The sequence below is a fragment of the Rissa tridactyla genome, chromosome 6 (genome assembly GCF_028500815.1).
Source record: "Rissa tridactyla isolate bRisTri1 chromosome 6, bRisTri1.patW.cur.20221130, whole genome shotgun sequence".
NCBI lineage: Eukaryota > Metazoa > Chordata > Aves > Charadriiformes > Laridae > Rissa > Rissa tridactyla.
Window position 1 is genome coordinate 53326916 of NC_071471.1, and position 18495 is coordinate 53345410.

Sequence of the window (18495 nt, forward strand, 5' to 3'; positions counted from 1 at the left end):
CTTCTCCTCTGCTGTGCGCAGTGGGGTAAATGATGCCTGGATGCCTCTTCTGCCCTGGACCTCAGACATCACGTCTGGAAGCACTGCACAGCTGCCAGCCCTCCATCTCGCACGGGATGGGAAGCTGAGGTTTGCAGGAGCAAGCCAGGATCCTGGGCATTTTGATGTCCCTGGGATGCAGAGGAGGGGCTAAAAACAGTTTCACAAACATTTCCAAACACTGATAGTGCCGATAAATCAGGGGAATGACCCTACAGCGGCGCAAGAAAAGCAAGGATGCGTGAAAGGCAGCCAAAGAGGCCACTCAGATCTGCTGGGTCCCTGGTGGCCCTGTGACGTCCTGCTGGGGCATGGCCACACTGCAGTTCAACCCGCAGCAGAGCCCCGGCAGCAGGTCCCTGCCCTGAGCCGGGGCGCCGGCACCAGTCCGACCTCATACGCTCTTCTCTCCTTCCATGTGCTCCTTGGCCGGAGAGGGCTGCTTGTCCTGGCTGCCCTCGGGGCTGGGTTTGGCAGGAGGAGTGGGGCTGCTGCTGGCAGCGGGCAGGAGGTTGGCAGACTGGAGCACAGCCTCCGAGTGCTCCCGGGCCTTCATGCGCAGCGCGGCCACGCTGGCGGTGCGGTTGCTTTGGCAGCCATAGGTGGGCAGGAAGGAGAGGCCCATGGGGTCTGGAACGCAGCACGAGCACAGCGGGCTCCCTGAGGAGGAAGGAGACAAGGCACCATCACGGATGGGGAAGGTCACGGGGACTGTCTCACTGTCCCCTCCATGGTCCATCTGGAGAGGGCAGAGATGGGGTTGGCGTCTCGAATGGCAACAACCCCCTCCCCTATTGACCCTTAGTGGGTGCATAGATATTCTCTGGATCAGGGCTAGAAAAGCTAGATCCCATTCTGCTGAGGCCCACTGTGACGGACCTTACGCTGTGAGTCACACAGAGTGAGTGAGGGCAAGCAGAGTCAGGAGCAAGCAGTGAAGTTTAGATCACACATGAGATCTCCCCATATGCAAAGCTGAGCTCGTCCCCTGCTCTCATACCAAGCTGCTGCCCTGTGGCTACCATCAGCCCCATGCTGGAGGTGTCCCCTGCCCTCCACGTGCACACTGAAGCCTGATCAATTTGGGCAGTTGGATTTGTTGGATGGGTGTGGGGTTCCCATCACTTATCTATGCCTGAAAGATTACTGCAGAGAGAAAGGTGAAAATATCCTGGCTATTATGCAGGAACTAATGACCTTCTCCTATCTCACTGTCAGATGAGACAGGCTTTTCCTTGGCCCCGCCAACTATTGGCATCATGTCTACCTGCAGGAGTCTGTTCTACTGTCATCCACCCAATGTCTCTGCTGCTTAAGGATGACACCGTGAAGAGAATGGCCTCCAGAAGTGAGCCAAGGCCACATAAAACTGCTGCTGCTGACATGGCTTAAGAGTTCCACCAGAAGAGACGGGATAGACCATCTCTACCTTGTCATCTGGGAAACATGGGCTGTTCCAAGCAGGCAATAAAACACTGGAGAGACGGTGAAAAGGATATTCCTCTCCCTTTGAGCCAAAAAAGCTCCCATGCAACCCACTGACAAGAGGCAGTCCTCACTCCACCAGTCGCCTTCCTGAGCTGGACCATTGGAGGCTCTTCCCCTGGCTTACCTTTGATAATGCTGGGACTTGGGCGAGTTCCCAAACAAGTACACCTGGAGGTGTAGGATAACCACTAGGCAGGACGCGCAGTCCATCCAAAAAGCCACCCTGGTACCTAGCTTAGATTAATCTATTGAATGAAGGAGAATGTGTCGGAGGCGTAGGGAGGGGAGGCAGGGTGGGATGGCTGAGCTACTACTTTAATTTGCTCTCTGATGAAAACTGTTGGGTCACACCATTTTTAGAGGGGTCTCAGAGGCCACAGAAACTCTTCTTCACATCCTCTTCTATGCCCCTGGCAAAAGCCTGTCCTTTACTGATATGCTACCTCCCAACAAGAAGCAGCCCGGCCGCGCACATCCTGACATGATGCAATGTCTTCCTCTGATCTTTCCAGGCCAAGGACTTGCTTTAATTTCTGCAGTTAATGTTTGAGTTAAATGGCTCATGACTAAGTGATGGAACTAATAACCTGCAGGGAGCAGGTAGTCTTTCTTTTACACTTCTGCTCTCGGTAGCAACGGGTCAGCACCCATCTGCTAGGGATGAAGGCAGACAGTTGTTTGCTTTTAGGATGTTGGCAAGACTTCTCCACAGCAATTGTCAGAGATTAGCAGCTTGCAGGTAACGTTCAGGACAAAAGTAGTCTCTGCATTTAAAAAAACAGAATCTACAAGGGACAAGTTATTAACGTAACTGAAAAGTCTTTTTTTCTCGTGATACTCCTCTGACAGAGCACATGACAGCAGACCAACATTTCCATGGGTCCAGGCATTCAAATGAATCGCACAAGTAAGTCTTAGCACTTGACTGACATCCTCCATTTTTTGCTTTTAGCAATCAATCTTGAATTCTACAGCTGCTTTTAGCAGGTCAGAAGGAGGGTTTATCACAAAATCCACTCAGTAACACAACTTACAGTTTTTGCCACCACCAACGATGCTCATAAAGTCATTTTTTGCCCTGTTGAATCACAGACACTTCAGGGATGCTAGACAGCCACTGTTTTAACAGGAGGGAGGAGAGGAAGACCAGTACTTCAGAGTCCCTGCAGTTTGCAGCAGGTCTTTAGCTGCAGAAGCCTCACAGAGGTCTGTTTTTTCATTACTATCAAGCCCCGCTCCTTTAAGGTTCAGCTCTGCAATGGGGGGAGCACGGGCGCCTGCCTGTGCATCAGCTGTCTTTGCGCTGCTGCTTTCTAACAGAAACTGCATGAGGCTTTGGAACACGGCTGTTCAGCTGCCGGGCCGAGGGGAGGGCTGGCCCCTCTGTGGTACCTAACGCGGGATCGAGCACAGACATTGTCTGCGCGGTGGGAGGTGGGGAGAAGTGGAAAAGAATCAGCTCCGGCCCCTAAGAATCATTTTCATTCCATTGTTAGAGAGGGATAAAATATTTATCAGTCTTCGGTACCAATCTAAGCTCTTTTTTTAATAATTAGACCTGATATTACCTAGTGGCTCTGCAACCTGAGGGTTCAGTTACCTGTGGTGGAAACTAGGCTACCTCTAGCAATAAGGCACCCATAAACCATTCCTTTCATTTTCACTGAGGCTAAAACACTTGCAAACAACAGCTCACACCCAAAAAAAATGTGAAGTAACAAGTGTAATTTGTTCCAGGGTCTATTCAGGTAGAATACAGAAGAGTAGGATTTAGCTCTGTTTGTAGGTTGTAAGGGAGGTTGAATCTACCTTGCAATTGCTTGTGTCTGCAGGTAGTATGGGACTTTGCTGGCACGAAAGCCAAGAGAAACAATGGGAGTCTCAGGAGCCCAAGGTCTCCACCTGCCCGTCAGTCAGCCCATGACAGACAGAGATGTGACATTTCACCAAGAAAGAGGCATCCACATATAGCAGACGCCAACGTTTTTTTACATCTTATTGCCGTAACCCTGAGCCCACAGTGGGCAAGGAAGGAATCGTTCCTACTTATTTGGGATCCTCGGAGGAGTTCAGGCACCTAGATCCCGTCAAAATCAGTGAGGGTTAAGCCGTTAACCTTAGGGTAGCCTGATCCAGCTTTCGCTTACCTCTATGACAGTCTGATATTACTTTAATGGGATGTGGATCAGGTTGCTACAATATGGACGGGGTACAGTTTTCTTTCTTTCAGGAACTTACTGCCTCCCGCACACAAAATTAAAATACACAATTAGATTTCCATTAACTTAAAGCAAATTCTGCTGAATTGATCTGAACCTCCTTGTATTCCTATATGAGATCATACTTTAAATGCTCAGCCTGAACATAAATACTTAATGTAATAAATACAGTCTGAAATATTTGATCCACTTGGCAGTTTAATTGATCTACTACAGAGACTGACAGGAAAAATTAAATTAGTTCTATCTTGTCTCTGCCAACATCACATTTCAATTGTAATGATATTTGATCTACAATTTTTGTTGCGGACCCTTTTGTGTAGTTCCAAGGTTTAGTTTCAGCTGAGAAGAGTGGGGTGGGAGTGGGGCCCATATTGATAAACAAGAATTGAAAATGCATATTTTGTATTTTAACAGTTTGCAGAATTTGATAGATACGCCCACTAAAAGGCAAAACCCCAGTTGCCTTCCTCTTGCAGTGTTCGTGCATATCAGCATTTGATGTGAGCAGCTGAACAGCAACCTGACATGGAGGGAACAGAGGAAAAATTCCCATTTAAAATCTTCACCTGTCAATGCATGCTGTTTCATTTGCAGCAAAAATATCACGCTTGAATTAAGCATCATTTTCTTCTAATAGCAGTCACATTGGCTTGCTTGAGCTCTAAAACCTCATAAACTCTGAAGTCACTTTCACAAGGTCAAGAGCAACCTCGAGTTCATAGTGTAATTTACCAGTGAGAGTTGATTCAAAGGGACCTCCCTCTTGCTCTTCATATATGATGCCAACACTGTCTATTGAAGTCTGAGGCATGAGCAGGAAAAACAAAACTATCTTTATCCAAACCTTTTCAAACTCTTAATCAGGAGGTCCAGAAGAACAAGCGAAGCCTGAACTTAAAGCCTGAAATGAGGAGGCACCAGATGCTCCCAGTATAATTTAGGGTAGCCTCAAGGCTGCTGAGGTTGTGCTAGATGGTTCCTCTTTCTACTGCCTAAGCTGGTTAATTGTGGAAGACACCCTGTGCTACCCAGAGGCTGGAAGAGCACTTCAGAGCTGACAGAAGAGTCTAAATGTTATAATTTCACACCTCCTTGGCTATGTGCCCAATGCAAACAACAAAGAGCTGATGATCTGGCTTAGTTGCTCTAGCAGGAGCCTTTTTGTGTAAATAACTCAACACTGAAACTGGAGGATTTCATCATCCTTTATTTGTGCCATTAGTACAGTTCCAAAAAAATAATTCAGAAGCCAGGACCTTGCCTGTTTGGACATGAAAGCTGGCAGCAAAGCTCACAAAAGCTGGGAGAACACAACCGGTCCTTTGAAATACTGTCAGCTCAGCAACCGTTTACCACTCTTCCCTTTCTTATCAAATACACAATCTGACCCTAAATCCTGCTGACATGTGTCACTCCAAGAGGGGTCAATAGGAATCCCTGCCCAGCTAAAGTCCGCTAACCTAATCTAGGTTTGTCCTGAAGGAACAATCCAGCACTGATTTCCTTCCCATGGCTCCTAGGGCTCCTAGTAGCTGCATATTTCCTAATATTTGTGATAAAGACCAAAAAAAAAAAAATCTACCTGCTAGAGTTGGGGACTTGTGGTACAGGAATCAAAGTCGTTTGCTCAAGGTCTGTGCATCTGTAGCAAACTAAAGAAATATTTTAAATTCTCTAAAGTCACAGTGGCAGGTAAACTAGGGAAATGCCAAACAGAACCCACTTGATCTATTTGCTTTATTACATAAGAAAAGTCAGTAAGTCCATAATCAAGAATAACAGAAAAAATAAAGGACCCCAAAAGTTTTCATTCCTGTTCTCTGGTCTTAGGGTAAGCAGTGGCACTTCCATTCAGGAAACACCAGTTCAAGGGTAAGTTAGGTCCTTGGACACTTTTTCTCAGCCTTGGCAACGGGAATTGCCCAATGGATTCGGGCAAATTCTCTTCGTCTTTCCATAACAGAAATTGAAATGTAATGGATGTGCAGTTCTAGTTGTTGTGGGTTTTTCCTGGATACTGCAATTAAGCCTTCCTAATATGAACAACAGCAACCACAGCAGCAACAAACCATAAAAGAACCTAATCAATGTTGCCCTGGAATATCCACTTTGATGTGCATAATGCAATCCTGCTTCTCTATCAGTGGTGTGGAGGTGCCGTGAAAACCAACTGAGCTATAACTTGCACAGAGCAGAGCTGTGAGTGAATTATGAAAGTAATTCCCTGGCAAGTGTAATTATTTCTCTCCTCATACACTGCACTCATCACAGGGTCTGGGGAAATTTCAGTGGAATGTAACAGACACACTCTTGGCCTCAGCCACCAGAATGGTACAACACTTCCGCTAAAAACCGGAGATTCTTGTTTACGCCCATTAATAACATCTTCTACATTAATGAATTGCATTCATGCTGTCATCCATTAAGAAGGTACTTTGAGGTCTCTCTCTGCACAGAACACTAGCTTCTCCCGATGACTCTATTGTTATACAGCCCATAAATAAAACAAGTATTTTCCCTTCATATTTGAGGTCTGCAATTAAATCTACTAAATGGACTGCAGATGCATGGTTTACAGTAAGTGATTCATCTTGGAAGATCATGGAAATGTCGGAGTCACCACAGTGAAGTAGCATAGTTGTCAAATTAGGACAATTTCAGAGAGTAACAAACACCAGAAATTTCACCTATGCAAGCCAACCTTCTTCATGACTATGGACAATGGTGAAGAACTAAAACTCTGCAGCAGGAAACCCTGTATACCACAGAAATTATAATCTGATGCTAATATTTCAAATGAGAAACTGTATTTCCTGAAAAAAATAGTATGTACTGAGGTGACATGGTAGTTAGCAGATGCTTGCTACTAAGTACAGCCTCCGAAGTGCCAAACTTCAGAGAGGGAGAGGACTCACCTAAAGAAAGGAAAAGGTCTGTTGTATTACTAAATAGACAATATTTGATAGAAACAGAGAAAAACTGTCCAGTGGTAAAACACTCTTCTCTGGAACAGTCTATGCTCTGAATTACAGTTCTGATTGCTACTGTACAGCCGGCCTGCTTGCTTCACAGAACATCCTGCAGTGGTAATATCATCCCTTTGAGGGAAAAAAAAAAATCTCAGTTTCAGAGACAGCAGGGTTCATGGGGCATCGTGCTTAGGGAGAATAGCTTCTTCTCATTCATCGGAGCAGACCTAGTCTCATGCTCCAACAAAAATCCCCCATTTACCTAGAAGCAGCACACGTGGGGTTCAGGTGAGCACTGCCTGTTGAATAGTTGCAGAGCCACACACAGCATGAGGCGAGCCTACAGTGCACTGCCCAGTCTTTCCAGAAGCAAAATTGCAGGCCCAGTCCCTGCCCCATGCTAGGCTGTCCTGAGATTTCTTGTCTCTACTAGACCAATTTCATCATCAACTATTACATCCTTACACCACAAATTAGACCCAGGAACCATATGCCCTAGATTCTTTAAGCAGCAGCCTTGAAAATCTGGGTCTGGAGCCAAGCAATCAAAGTCAGAGAAGGAGAAAGAGAGGCATTAGTTTCTTTACAGAAGACAGAGAACTCTCCGGTGGCAAAATGAAAATAGTCCCTGAGAGCATAAAATAATTATTAATTAGTTATATCACCATCATCACTTGTTATTCACGGTATTGATTATTGATTTTAATTGTCTCCTTCTAAAGCATCAATCAAATGTTACTCACTGACACCAACAAAGTGTTGGCTCACAAGCCCAGCAAAGCACATCTCGTCTCCTCGCTAGAATAAGAAAACAACGTAGACTTCCCAGTAGTACCTGATGTGCTGGGAGTGCCCATTTGTCTGCAGGCACCTTTTACAGCCTTACTGAAGGGTACGATTCCCTTTACTGGCCAGAATTGTTCTCCCAATGGTGGGAACATATCTATTTATGGGATCCATATAGGGGAGGTGCCTATAATTTGACTTTTCCATAGAAGAAAGCGGGGTCATGCATCCATTGGTAGTGAAATGGTGCTTTGATTCTGGAGCAACTATTCTGCATTCAAAAGCACAAAGAGTTCCTGGTAGTTTCAAAGCCTAGTCGGCACAAGAGAGATAGCAGGAAGAGCTCTTGATCACGTCACTCTTCAATAAAACTTGTAAAATCTTGGAAAACCTTACTGCTTACTGAATTTCTCCTTATCGAAACAATCCAAACACCAAAGAGCTCAGAATTTCATACCCTGTGCTGAGTTTGATGTGATTTAATGTGGCATGAAGTCCTATGCCCTCAGAATCACTGTGGCAGAGTCCTGTTGGCATTTCTGCTGCAAAATGGGACTAGATTCTCCAGGGAGAGGCTCAGGTCACTTCATCAAGACACATAAGGACACAGACTAATGCCCACCTAAATGTAAGTTAGTTCTTTGACAGGCCTGAAGTGTACAAATCAGCTCCTAGCTCAAAGGGGGAAATGAGAAACGAGAGTCAAACAAACTGAATTGAGCAAGACGAAGAAGGGCATATAAAGGTTTTGTGAACACTGGGTCTCTCCCAGTCCTTTCCTTCCTTCTCACAACCATTATCTCTTCCTCCAGACTGATATGAACTTGGTTGCGCTCTCCAATACATTGGTTTAGATGAACCATCATTCACCTGGTGTTTCCATACCAAAGAAAAACAAAATGTGAATCAGGCCCGTGATGCTTTTGGTCCGCTCAGAACCTCTAGAGATCATCCTGTTCATCACTGACAGTTAACGAGACTGAAGCTCAAGGTCTGCTGTGCATAGCCCCTACCCCAGCCCAAGTGAATTGCTCTTGGAGAAACAGGGAAATAGGAACTTGTGGAGGTGAGACAAGGAAAGAGGAGACAATACTCCATGTATAAATACCACAAGAAAGAAGCTACAATTTTTCTCTGCTTGTATAAATGAAATTTGCCACCTTACAGAAAAACAAATTCTTCCCCCTTAACCTCAAAGCCAAAATTTGACCTTACTGAGACCCAGCTGCAGAAGAAAAAGATCTTCCCTCAAAGCAACAACTCAGTCTACCAGTTCCTTGCAAGTATAACAATATGCTGACAGGCGTAGGCAGCTCCACAAAGCTCCTGGTAGGTGGATATGCAGGTATGCAAATCTATAAGAGGACTTCTTAAAATCAAAATATAGTACAAAATATACTACATAATCCCGGTCCTCTTGCACGTATCTGGAGATTTCCAGTGCCAGACAGGAAACAGAAACTGGGCATCTCAGCAATGAACTGCACGTGTAGCTGACAACATTCATCAAGAGAATATGCATGCATCTGAGAACTGACCTTCCCTATACAAATTACAAAAACCCCTATATTTACATTTTGGACCAATTTTTCAGGGACACTGCGTCTTAGCCTGGGCAGCTGACTATATAATAAGTATCTGTACAAGAGATTCGGGAATAGGATTTGTCCTGCCCCTAAATTTTAAAACTGCAATCAAGCAAAAAGGAGCAAATTATTAATTTCTCAATTTAGTGGCTGAGCTGTAAAATCACAGAAAATAATATCTGGAAGTCTTCCAAATAAATAAAAGTAAAAAAAAACCAAAACCACCCTCATGACATTTTTTTTTTCATTCATTTTTATTTCATTTTGCTTGGCGTCTTTTTATTGGGGTTATTTTTCCTAAAATTTAGCTACATTTAAGCATGAAACAAGTGATAACAACATATTGGTGCATTTAATTTTGAAAATGCTTAAATGGAAATTTTAAGGAAAAAAATCCCTTACTTCCATCCAGAATTATTCACCGAACACCACCCCATGTCCACACCTTTCAACCTGTCCGGGACTACATTTGACAACGAACAATCTTTTTGCCAGAATTTCGCCTGTGTCTACTCCAGAGAGGTTGCTCCTGCCCAATGGAAGAAGCCGATGGAAGAAGTCGAAAGTGTCTGCCCCAAGACCTCGCGGTCCCAGGGTGGAGATGAAGGGGACTCACGCAGTCCAAGAGCCACTGCTCTTTTACAGGGTTTAGGCTGACAGTCATCCTTTAAGTTTTAGGGTTCAGGTCACACCTGTATGGCTTTTCTTATTTCAAAATCACAGGTCCCACAACTATCAAAATAGCAGTAGCTGTCTGGTGTGTCTGGCTTCAGCTTTTTTAGAAAGACCGGAAGGAGGGGGAAGAGGGGACAGCACACTGGACTTAATGCAAAACTCAGCTGTGTCAAGCATTTGCTTCAGGAGTACACCTTGGCAATGCTGATTTAACTGGAAATACTCATGAAGAGCATGAGGAATGCCAGAGAACACAACGAGAGGTACTAAGAGAACATTTGTGTTCGTAGTGGAGGGTCTTAGACTGGGAAATGTTCCTCAAAAATGCACCCCACTGGGGCGGAGAGTAAATGTATGTGCCACTTTGTGCTTGGCAGTGCTATGAGGCTTTACATCCTATAAATCTATAAATCGAATTCATCCTGCTTACACCCTTAGTCTTACAAATTGTTAGACTAGGAACAGCTAATGGATCAGCTGGTGATTTATTTTTAAAAGCTGCACACTGCTGCTTTTTGGGAACTGAAAAGGATAGGTACCCTTTCCCGAAGCCTGGGTCCCAGGAATTACTTCGTAACCTCCCCTGTCCCCCTGCACACACTTTATTCAAGTTCTCAAAGGGGACCTACTGTTCGAGCAGAGGAAGGTCTGGCATTGTGCAGAGATGTACTGCGAAGGAAACCGCATGCGAAGAGCGGATGAGGCATCAGTAACGGTGCCAGGTAATGTATAATGCAAAAGGATGTGTATAACTAATTTATTAGTATAAATTTGACTCTTAAAAAAAAAGCATATGCAAAGAAAACTCTAAAAGAGCAAACCCTCCCTGCCTTGCTCCTTGAGACAAACCCTGACCTTACTAAAACTAACTGTCTGAGTAAAATGAAGGAGCATTGCCACAATTGATGCTACAAATTACAACAGAAGATTCCTGTACCTGCAGCATCGGTCAGTGCAGTTACTGCCAGTCATAACAGAAAGAAGGATCCATCATTTCCCAAAGGTTTCCCCGTTGCCACGAGTGGGACCATGCCGCTTAGCTTGGAAGAGATGCTCTGAGTTTATCCCTGAAGTTAAACAAAGCCACTTACCTTTTAGAGAGGCGACATGGGATAGAGCTTGTGCGTAGGTGGCTGTGTTGAGAAGAGTCCCCGGCAGGCAGGAAGGGAAGAAAGGTCCTGTAGGACCCACTGCTCGACTCAGGCTGATGGAGAAGAGAAAAAAACTTCCTTACAAAAACTGAACTAGCTGATTCCAAAGACGGCATGTGTGCATGCACACAAACACGCCGGTGTCTCAGCGTCCAACTGGATGGGACCGAGCCTGGATAACATGAGCCTCCCACAGCCACCAGCATCTCCATGGGGAGCAGTGAGTTGCACAAGAGACAGCTCATCTTCTAATGATCTTCAGACTGTACCTGAAGATGCTACTGTGTGGGTGAAGGCTCAGCAGCAGGCAAGTCTGTATGTATGTACGTATGTATGATGCATGCTTGCCCCACAGAGAGGCAGCTGATAATATGTATTACTCTCACCTCTGCTGGATCTCCAGGCCTTCTTTTTTATTTCTGGTTTGATCTGCTGGAGAAGGGGAATTTAAATTCCTCGCAGGAGGAGCCACCTCAGCCATGGTTTCCTTAGAGCCCTCTTGGTCAGAAGTACCCCGCTCTGTTTTCCTCCATTTAGCTCTTCGATTTTGGAACCACACCTGGGGCAGGAGAACAATCCAGGCTGAATACCCTGTTTAGCCCAATGCGATGCAAGGAAATTGTTACTGTAGTGAAATTGGTCATTCAGAAGCTTGGCTACAACTTCCTCTTATTTTGTGTCCCGGTTGTTATTCTAGTTGAGCCTTAGGACTACATTTGTATATGGAATATTTCTGTGTCTAGAAAACAAGCCAGGAATGTCTAAAGATATTCAAAAGGCATGTTAAAAATAAAACAACAGCTAAAAAAAAAGTTTTAATGCTACTGTGCCAGTTAACAAAATATTTAAACGTGTACTTGCCTTTATGCATACATTTAATTCTCACTGATTTCTATCTTTTAACATAAAGCCTTTTGTATAGGGATGGACTTAAATATGTATCTAAGCACTCTGATGAAACCATATGTAAGTCTTTAAATGAGCTGCTGCTAGAATCAAAGAGGTCAGAAATGAAAAGGTATGCATTAGGCCGTCTTATCCAGCCCATTTCCTGGAGAGGACTGATACTTGCTGTTATTTCTATGACGTGTTTGTCCAGTCTGCATTTAGAGGACTCAAAAGGTGGTAGATGCTAATTTTGGAAGATCATTCTGCAGTTTAATACACACTGGTTTCCAAAACTTATTTTTTTTCCCTGTAACTCAACAAAAATGTCTGTGTTCTTGATTCTATCCCCCGACTTTTAGTCCAAAGACTTTTTTTTTCCATTTACCTTAGAGCTGATGCTCTGAAAGCGCCTTATTTGAGGTTGAAAATGCCAAGCCTCTCTTGAGGTCAGGAAATCCACATTTTAATACGTGACTTCAAGTATAGGCGAGATTGTTATTATTATTATTCTCCTCCTACAGCTCCATTTTAGTTAGCTGTCTTTTAATTGCACATATCAGCAAACGTTGAATAATGATTTTATCTATATTCTAAATTTAGAGCGGTTAAATGCAAAGCAAAACGCAGACACTTTCTTGCGTCTTAATTGAATGAAGGTCACAGCTATAACAACATTTAATTGAGCTATTTTTCATTATCATATTTTAATGACTTTGCACTGACAGTTCGCCTGCTTCTGAGGAAAGAGCATGATGAAGTCGTTTATTTCCCTATTTAGTTATTGTTTGACAACATCATCTTCGATTAAGACTCTGCTTTATAGCACATTAATCATATTTGAATGAGCAAGGGGTATAAATGTAAACATATCTCCCATCCTCTGTGTTTCCCCATGTCCCTGCATGAAAGCAGGCTAAACAAATGCTTGCATCTATTGTCTGTTTGCATAATAGCCAACAACAAGGCTAAACACCAGTCCTCAGCAATCTAATTGTCACCACCCCTATCTCACCCTTGCACCTTTCAGGAAGAAGTTATGATCTTCCACTTCTGAATGCTCAATAATTGTCCCATTTATCTCAATTTGCAGTTCAGTCTTTAGGCGCCAATAGCCAAAATGGCATTTTTTTATTGTGTTTTTTTTTTTTTAAACCAGTACCTACAATGCAGTGGCAAAAGGAGATTTTCATTTCCAAATAATAATCAGTTTAATTTGCCCGCATATGACCAATGATTCATGTTCAGATTTAATAATCAGGATCGCATAATCTGATTATAGGAGAAATAATTTGTTTACAATCCCCAATTTACTGCGGTGAATTCCATTATCTCTCTTCAGCCATTGGGTTTTAAGAGATACTAACATGACCCTAGGGAACAAAAGGCAAGCTATTATATTTCCTACAATTAGATCTTTGCATAGTCTTAACCCCGAGCACCTAAATAAAAAAAAAATACAAAAACAGCGTGCAGAAAAGCCCCATAAATAAAATTAATACATAATCGTATTCAAAAAATGGCTTGTAACTCTGTGGTGGATGCCTGCAGAGGTCTAGGGATCCATCTCTGACAACTACAGGACTGCTGCTCTTAGCAGAGCATGTACACACATGAAGTTAACCCTTGGATACAGAAAAACACCTGGATCAAACACAAAAAGGAGAAAAAGTGGGGGGAAGGAAGCAAGGGGGGAAGGAAGCAAGGAAGGAAGGAAGGAAGGAAGAAAGGAAGGAAGGAAAAGAGTGGGGGTTGAAAGAGAGTAATCGTGGCCAATGGTATTTATTGGATCATATTAAAGGTGTGGGAATTGCTCTGCAGGCTCTTAAGCTGTCTAAATTAAGTGTTTAGAAAGAAGGCAAAAGGGAGGAAAGTTGAAGAGGTGCAGATTTGTTCCTGGCAGCTGAGCTCCCTGCCGTTGACTAACCCCATTGCTTGACAGTGGTCATAGTTGCTTTGGAGAATCACGTCTCAGCTCTTTTCTCCACACACACCCCCTCCAAAAGCAAGGAAATGGATGTGCATTGATGTAATTTAGTACCTTGGAGACGCGGACAAATTAGTGTAGAACATTATCACTAGTTAATTATGAATGACCGATTAATCAACCTAATCTAATATTCCACATTATGTTGATGTTATTAAAGTGCATCATGAAAATGACAGATCGTCTTCATTTGCGTTCTTTGGCCAAATGTGCACTCTGCAGTCATGATGTCAAAAAAAAAAAAAAAAAAAGTTTGCCAGTTTGAATACCCAAGAGTTAAATAATTCCCCAGAATGTTTACCTGCACCCTGGCTTCCGTGAGGTTGATTTTCATAGCCAGCTCTTCCCTAGTGAACACATCGGGGTAGTGGGTTTGAGCAAAAACGGCTTCCAGGGCTTCGAGCTGGTGGAGGGGAGGAGAGCAAACATCTGTCAGGGGCAGGGCACAGCTGGGAGCGGGGGCCGGGCCGGGGAGCTGCCGTCTAGGGGGGGTGTCCGTCCAGCTGCCCCAGGGAGGTTTCAGCGAGGGACGGGGACAGCGGGGCCGCCTGGGGCAGCGGGCCGGGCCGGGGGGTGCAGGCAGGGACCAGGCAGGGACCAGGCAGGGGGCTACCGGGGTGCGGGGCAGGGGGCAGAGAGGAGCAGGCTCCTACCTGCTGCAGGGTGAAGGTGGTGCGGTTGCGGCGCTGCTTCCTGCGCAGGAACCCGTCGTCGAAGTCGCCGGCCGAGTGACCTCCGAAGGGGGCCGCGCCTGCGGGCGGAGAGCCGCGTTAGGGGCCGCGGAACAGCAACCCCCGCTTTGCCCCGGGGCGGGGGCAAAAGGGCCGGGAGCCGGGGCCACCCCGGCGGGGCCGGCGGCTCGGAGCCGTTCGGGAGCGGGAGGGAACGGGCGGGGAGCGCTGCCCTACCGCCGCGGGGCGCGGAGCCCCCAGCAGCTCGGCCGGCTGGGGGGTCCTGCCGGCACCTGGGAGCCCTGTCGACCTGAGCTCACCCGGCAGCCGGTGAGGGGCAGCCCGCCCCGGGAAAAGGGTCTTTTTCGGACTTTTGTGTTTTAAAAGGACGAAGAGACGAGGCTTTGACCCAGGCACGGTGACAGCAGATCGAGCTCGTAAAAGGGGAACCCCGCCCCGTGCCTGGAAGGACTTGGGGCCGTTGGCAGTTTTCAGCCTCCGAGCAGCGGCCGAGCCGCCCCCCGTGTACTCGCCCTCATCCCTGGAGGTGAACCCCCAACACGGACCGGGGGCTTCTTACAGCGCCGAGCACCGGGGGCGGCGGGAGTGCTCGTAGGGCTCGGCCGCAGCTGAACGGCCGGGACGCGGCAGCGGGGCTGGAGGAGGAACCCCCTGCCCTTCTCCGACGGGGGGTTCGAGGGACCCGAGGTGGAGATGGGGGCACTGGGATTTTGTCCCCGGTCGGAAGCCGGGGGAGAGCAGGCATCCGCGAGGATGCAAACCACCTTCTGCGGAGCAGACCCCGGCCTTGGCGGCTCCCCCAGTCACGCATCACCGGGGCCCTGGCTGAAATGCTTCACTCCCTTTCCGTTCGCTGACAAAACAGGATAAAAAATCCAAATAAAACCCTAAAATCTAAACCAAAACCAAAACAACAAAACCCCACGGAACTGAAAGGTGCCCAAACCCACAGAAGCATTGCCGAGTGTCTCCAGGACCCTACTTGCAGACCTGCCCGGGGGAGCACCCCGGGCCGGGCCGGCCACACCTCGGGGCACAGGGGCAGGAGGCCGCCGCTCGTCTTGCGGCATCATTTGGAATATAAACACGGACCGGTCACCGCGGCCCTGGGAGATGCTCAGTAGACAATAAAATACCATCCTGGTGACCCCCAGAGCCCGGTCGCTTCTCTCTAGCACCACTGGGCCGCCCCGGGCGCCTAAACACACTGAAAACCGTGGCCGAAGAGGGCTTTTCTGTTGCCACTTCGGTTTGGGGGTGGGTGGGGGGGGGTGGGGTGTTTTTTTGGGCGAGGGGTATTTTTATTTATTTTTTTAATCGGGATGCTCTACGCTGTTTTCACCCTTTAGCAGAGCAGACCGGCCACCCCCCGGCCCCACTGCTGCCCACAGCGGGAGGGCGAGCGGCCGGCCCCGGCGCGGCGCCCTCCGCACCCCCCACCGGGAGAGATTGCAGCCCGCCGGACCGCTCCCCGGCTCGGGCCGCCAAAACCAGGCACCGGCCCCTAACTGCCCCCGGAGAAACAAGCACACAAACAAACACACACAACCAAACAAGAGCACGTTTCCAAAGCTGCCTGCCAAAAACCAACGAACAAAGCCGGACGGGCCGGGGACAACTTTGGGGAGCGAATTTTCCATCCGGCTTGAGTCCGCTGTCCCGACGAGCTTAAAGGGAAGGTGACCCTTCCCCCGAGGAGGATGAAACGGCTGGACCACCTCCTCCTGGCAGCTCTACAGCGGGGAAAGCCCCTTGCTCGTCCTGTGATGCCCTTGCAAGGAGCGGGGCAGGGGGATTTTACGGGGACGGGCCGCTTCCCCCCGCCGTGCAGTGCCCGGGCAGAGCAGGACAGCCCGCCCGGAGCTGAAGTTGCGCGGCCGAAGCTCCGGGGATGCTCTGGTCGGAGGGAGCGGGTGCAGAGAGGCCTGGACATATGCGGGGGTGACACGGGGAAATCCCGAAAGCTACCATATTTTTTAAAAAAGAAACTAATAAACAACAACAACAAAAAAATAAACCCCTCCGATCAATAACACAAAGAAAAAATCCTCCCAAACATTTATGTTCCGCTTTTTCTTTTTTTTTTTTTTTTTTTTTCAGTCCTACCCCATCTTTCCCCATCCTCCCGCAGAATGTTTGTAAAATATCATTAAAGATTTATGCGGTCCCTTTGGCTGGAGGGAGGAGGCGTGACCACGTCCTGAAAGTGTCCCGATTACAGCCATGACACCAACATCTGTGCTGGGAGGGGAGAAAAGCATCTCTTTCGTAGCCTGAGGCTCAAATGCGGGATCGCTATCCACAGAGGGGAGGCAGGTGGCAAAATGACGGGGGTGGGGGTGTAAAAACAAGGCCTTTCCAACAGGAATCAAATTAAAAAAAGGGGGGGGGGGAAAAATCATGCAATCCTTCTTTCCATCCTGTGACAAGAGGGGAAAGCTGGGCGCGGGGAGGGGGGGAGAAGGTTGTTTTTTCTCAAGGCAATAGATGCTGCGCTTTTATATTTAGCAGTCTCTATAGATCTGCATCTTATCTCAGCGCGTATCTGTACCCCGGCAGCCTTGGAGCAAGTCAGGCCACAGTTTCTCCGTCTGTCCCCAGCGCACACACACGCACCCCCGAAGTTCAGCTCTTGTACTTACGCGTCTCTGTGCGACAACACTCACCCTCTAGCTGCGGGGGGCAGTGGAAGTAGAACATGGCCCTGCGTCTGGGCGGGCGACCGCTGCCCGCCGCTGCGAGCCCGGCGGCAGCCGGGGCCGGGGCCAGCCCGCGGGGCGCGGGGCTTCCGCGCACCCCCTGCACCCACGCACCGGCACCAGCTCCCCAGCCGCGCACCGCCGAAGTGTCTCCCGCCGACCTGAAGACGGAGAGAGAGAGAGAGAGGGAAAGAACAGAATAGGTGAATAACCAGAAGAAAGCACCTAGAGAAACTCATTGATAATCCTAGATCCCATCCCAGAGGAAGCAGAGAAAGTAGTGTCTAACCCTATGCAACGAACTGAAAAAGCCAAAGGCAGAAAACTCCGTGGTAGGTGCACAGTAATCAGAATCAGTAAAACTTTGTTTCTTCTCTTTGGTTTCCTTTTTTTTTTTTCCCCCCCGAATAGCAGTGTATCTATCTCTTGTTCTTCCTTCCATCCATCCATCCATCCATCTATCTATCTATCTATCTATCTATCTATCTATCTATCTATCATCCATCCATCCATCCATCCATCCATCTATCTAATTATCTCAGATATTCCTTTCCGGATCAAATAATTGCATAAAGAGGAAAAAAAAAATATTTATAGCTAAGAACGAACCGTTTTAAAAAAAAAAAAACTAATTCTAAATTATTCTGCCTAAATGAAACAGCAATAAAACCTAAAAGCTGTCTTCTTTTTAAGCATCCAACACACTGGGAGCTGTGTTTGGGTTGAAAACCAAAGTCCTCGGCAAGAAAAAAAAACAAAAACATATTCAAATTTCTATGCAGTCACATAAAAAAATCCAGAAGGCAAATAGAAATAGTAATCCATACCTAAACCGAACAGAAGTAAAATTCACCAGTAAGGTTTGGGGGTATTTTGCACTGGAATAAGGCGCTGTGAGTTGTTGGCTGCAGAGACAGAAGGGCTCTGTGGAGTTCTGGAAGTGGCCAGATGTCTTTATATCTGTCTACAGCATGCTCTGCCTCTCAGCACTTGCCTTTATAATCTCACGCATAATTGGCCTTAATCTGATTATTTCCAGCGCTGTCTACAGTGAGTAACTTGGATAGGTCTATTGGGCCCTACAAATGGCCCACGTGGTGTGCAGAGCAGGGGAAAAAAAAAAAAAGGGAAGAAAAAAAAAAAGATGAAAAGAAAAAACCCATCATTTCTCAGCAAACACCAGGAATGAGAACAGCAGCACCAAAATCCCATTATTTTCTGCGCGCTGGTGCTCCGGGGCTCGGCGGCCCCCCCCAGCCCGGGGTGCCCCCGCCGGGCCAGCCCTGCCCCGCCGCCGCCGGGACCCCGGCGCTGAC

At 47.0% G+C, this 18495-nt stretch overlaps 1 protein-coding gene across 1 annotated transcript; it reads right to left on the minus strand.

The window, feature by feature from the left end:
* Positions 1 to 433: 433 nt before the first annotated feature.
* DRGX (dorsal root ganglia homeobox) lies at positions 434 to 17180 on the minus strand. The gene is made up of 6 exons (XM_054206888.1): positions 17147 to 17180; positions 14442 to 14539; positions 14090 to 14191; positions 11303 to 11475; positions 10857 to 10969; positions 434 to 699 (listed from the first exon to the last, which is right to left on the minus strand). Exons 1-6 carry the CDS (start codon positions 17178 to 17180, stop codon positions 434 to 436), a joined length of 786 nt encoding a protein of 261 aa, XP_054062863.1.
* Positions 17181 to 18495: the final 1315 nt, after the last annotated feature.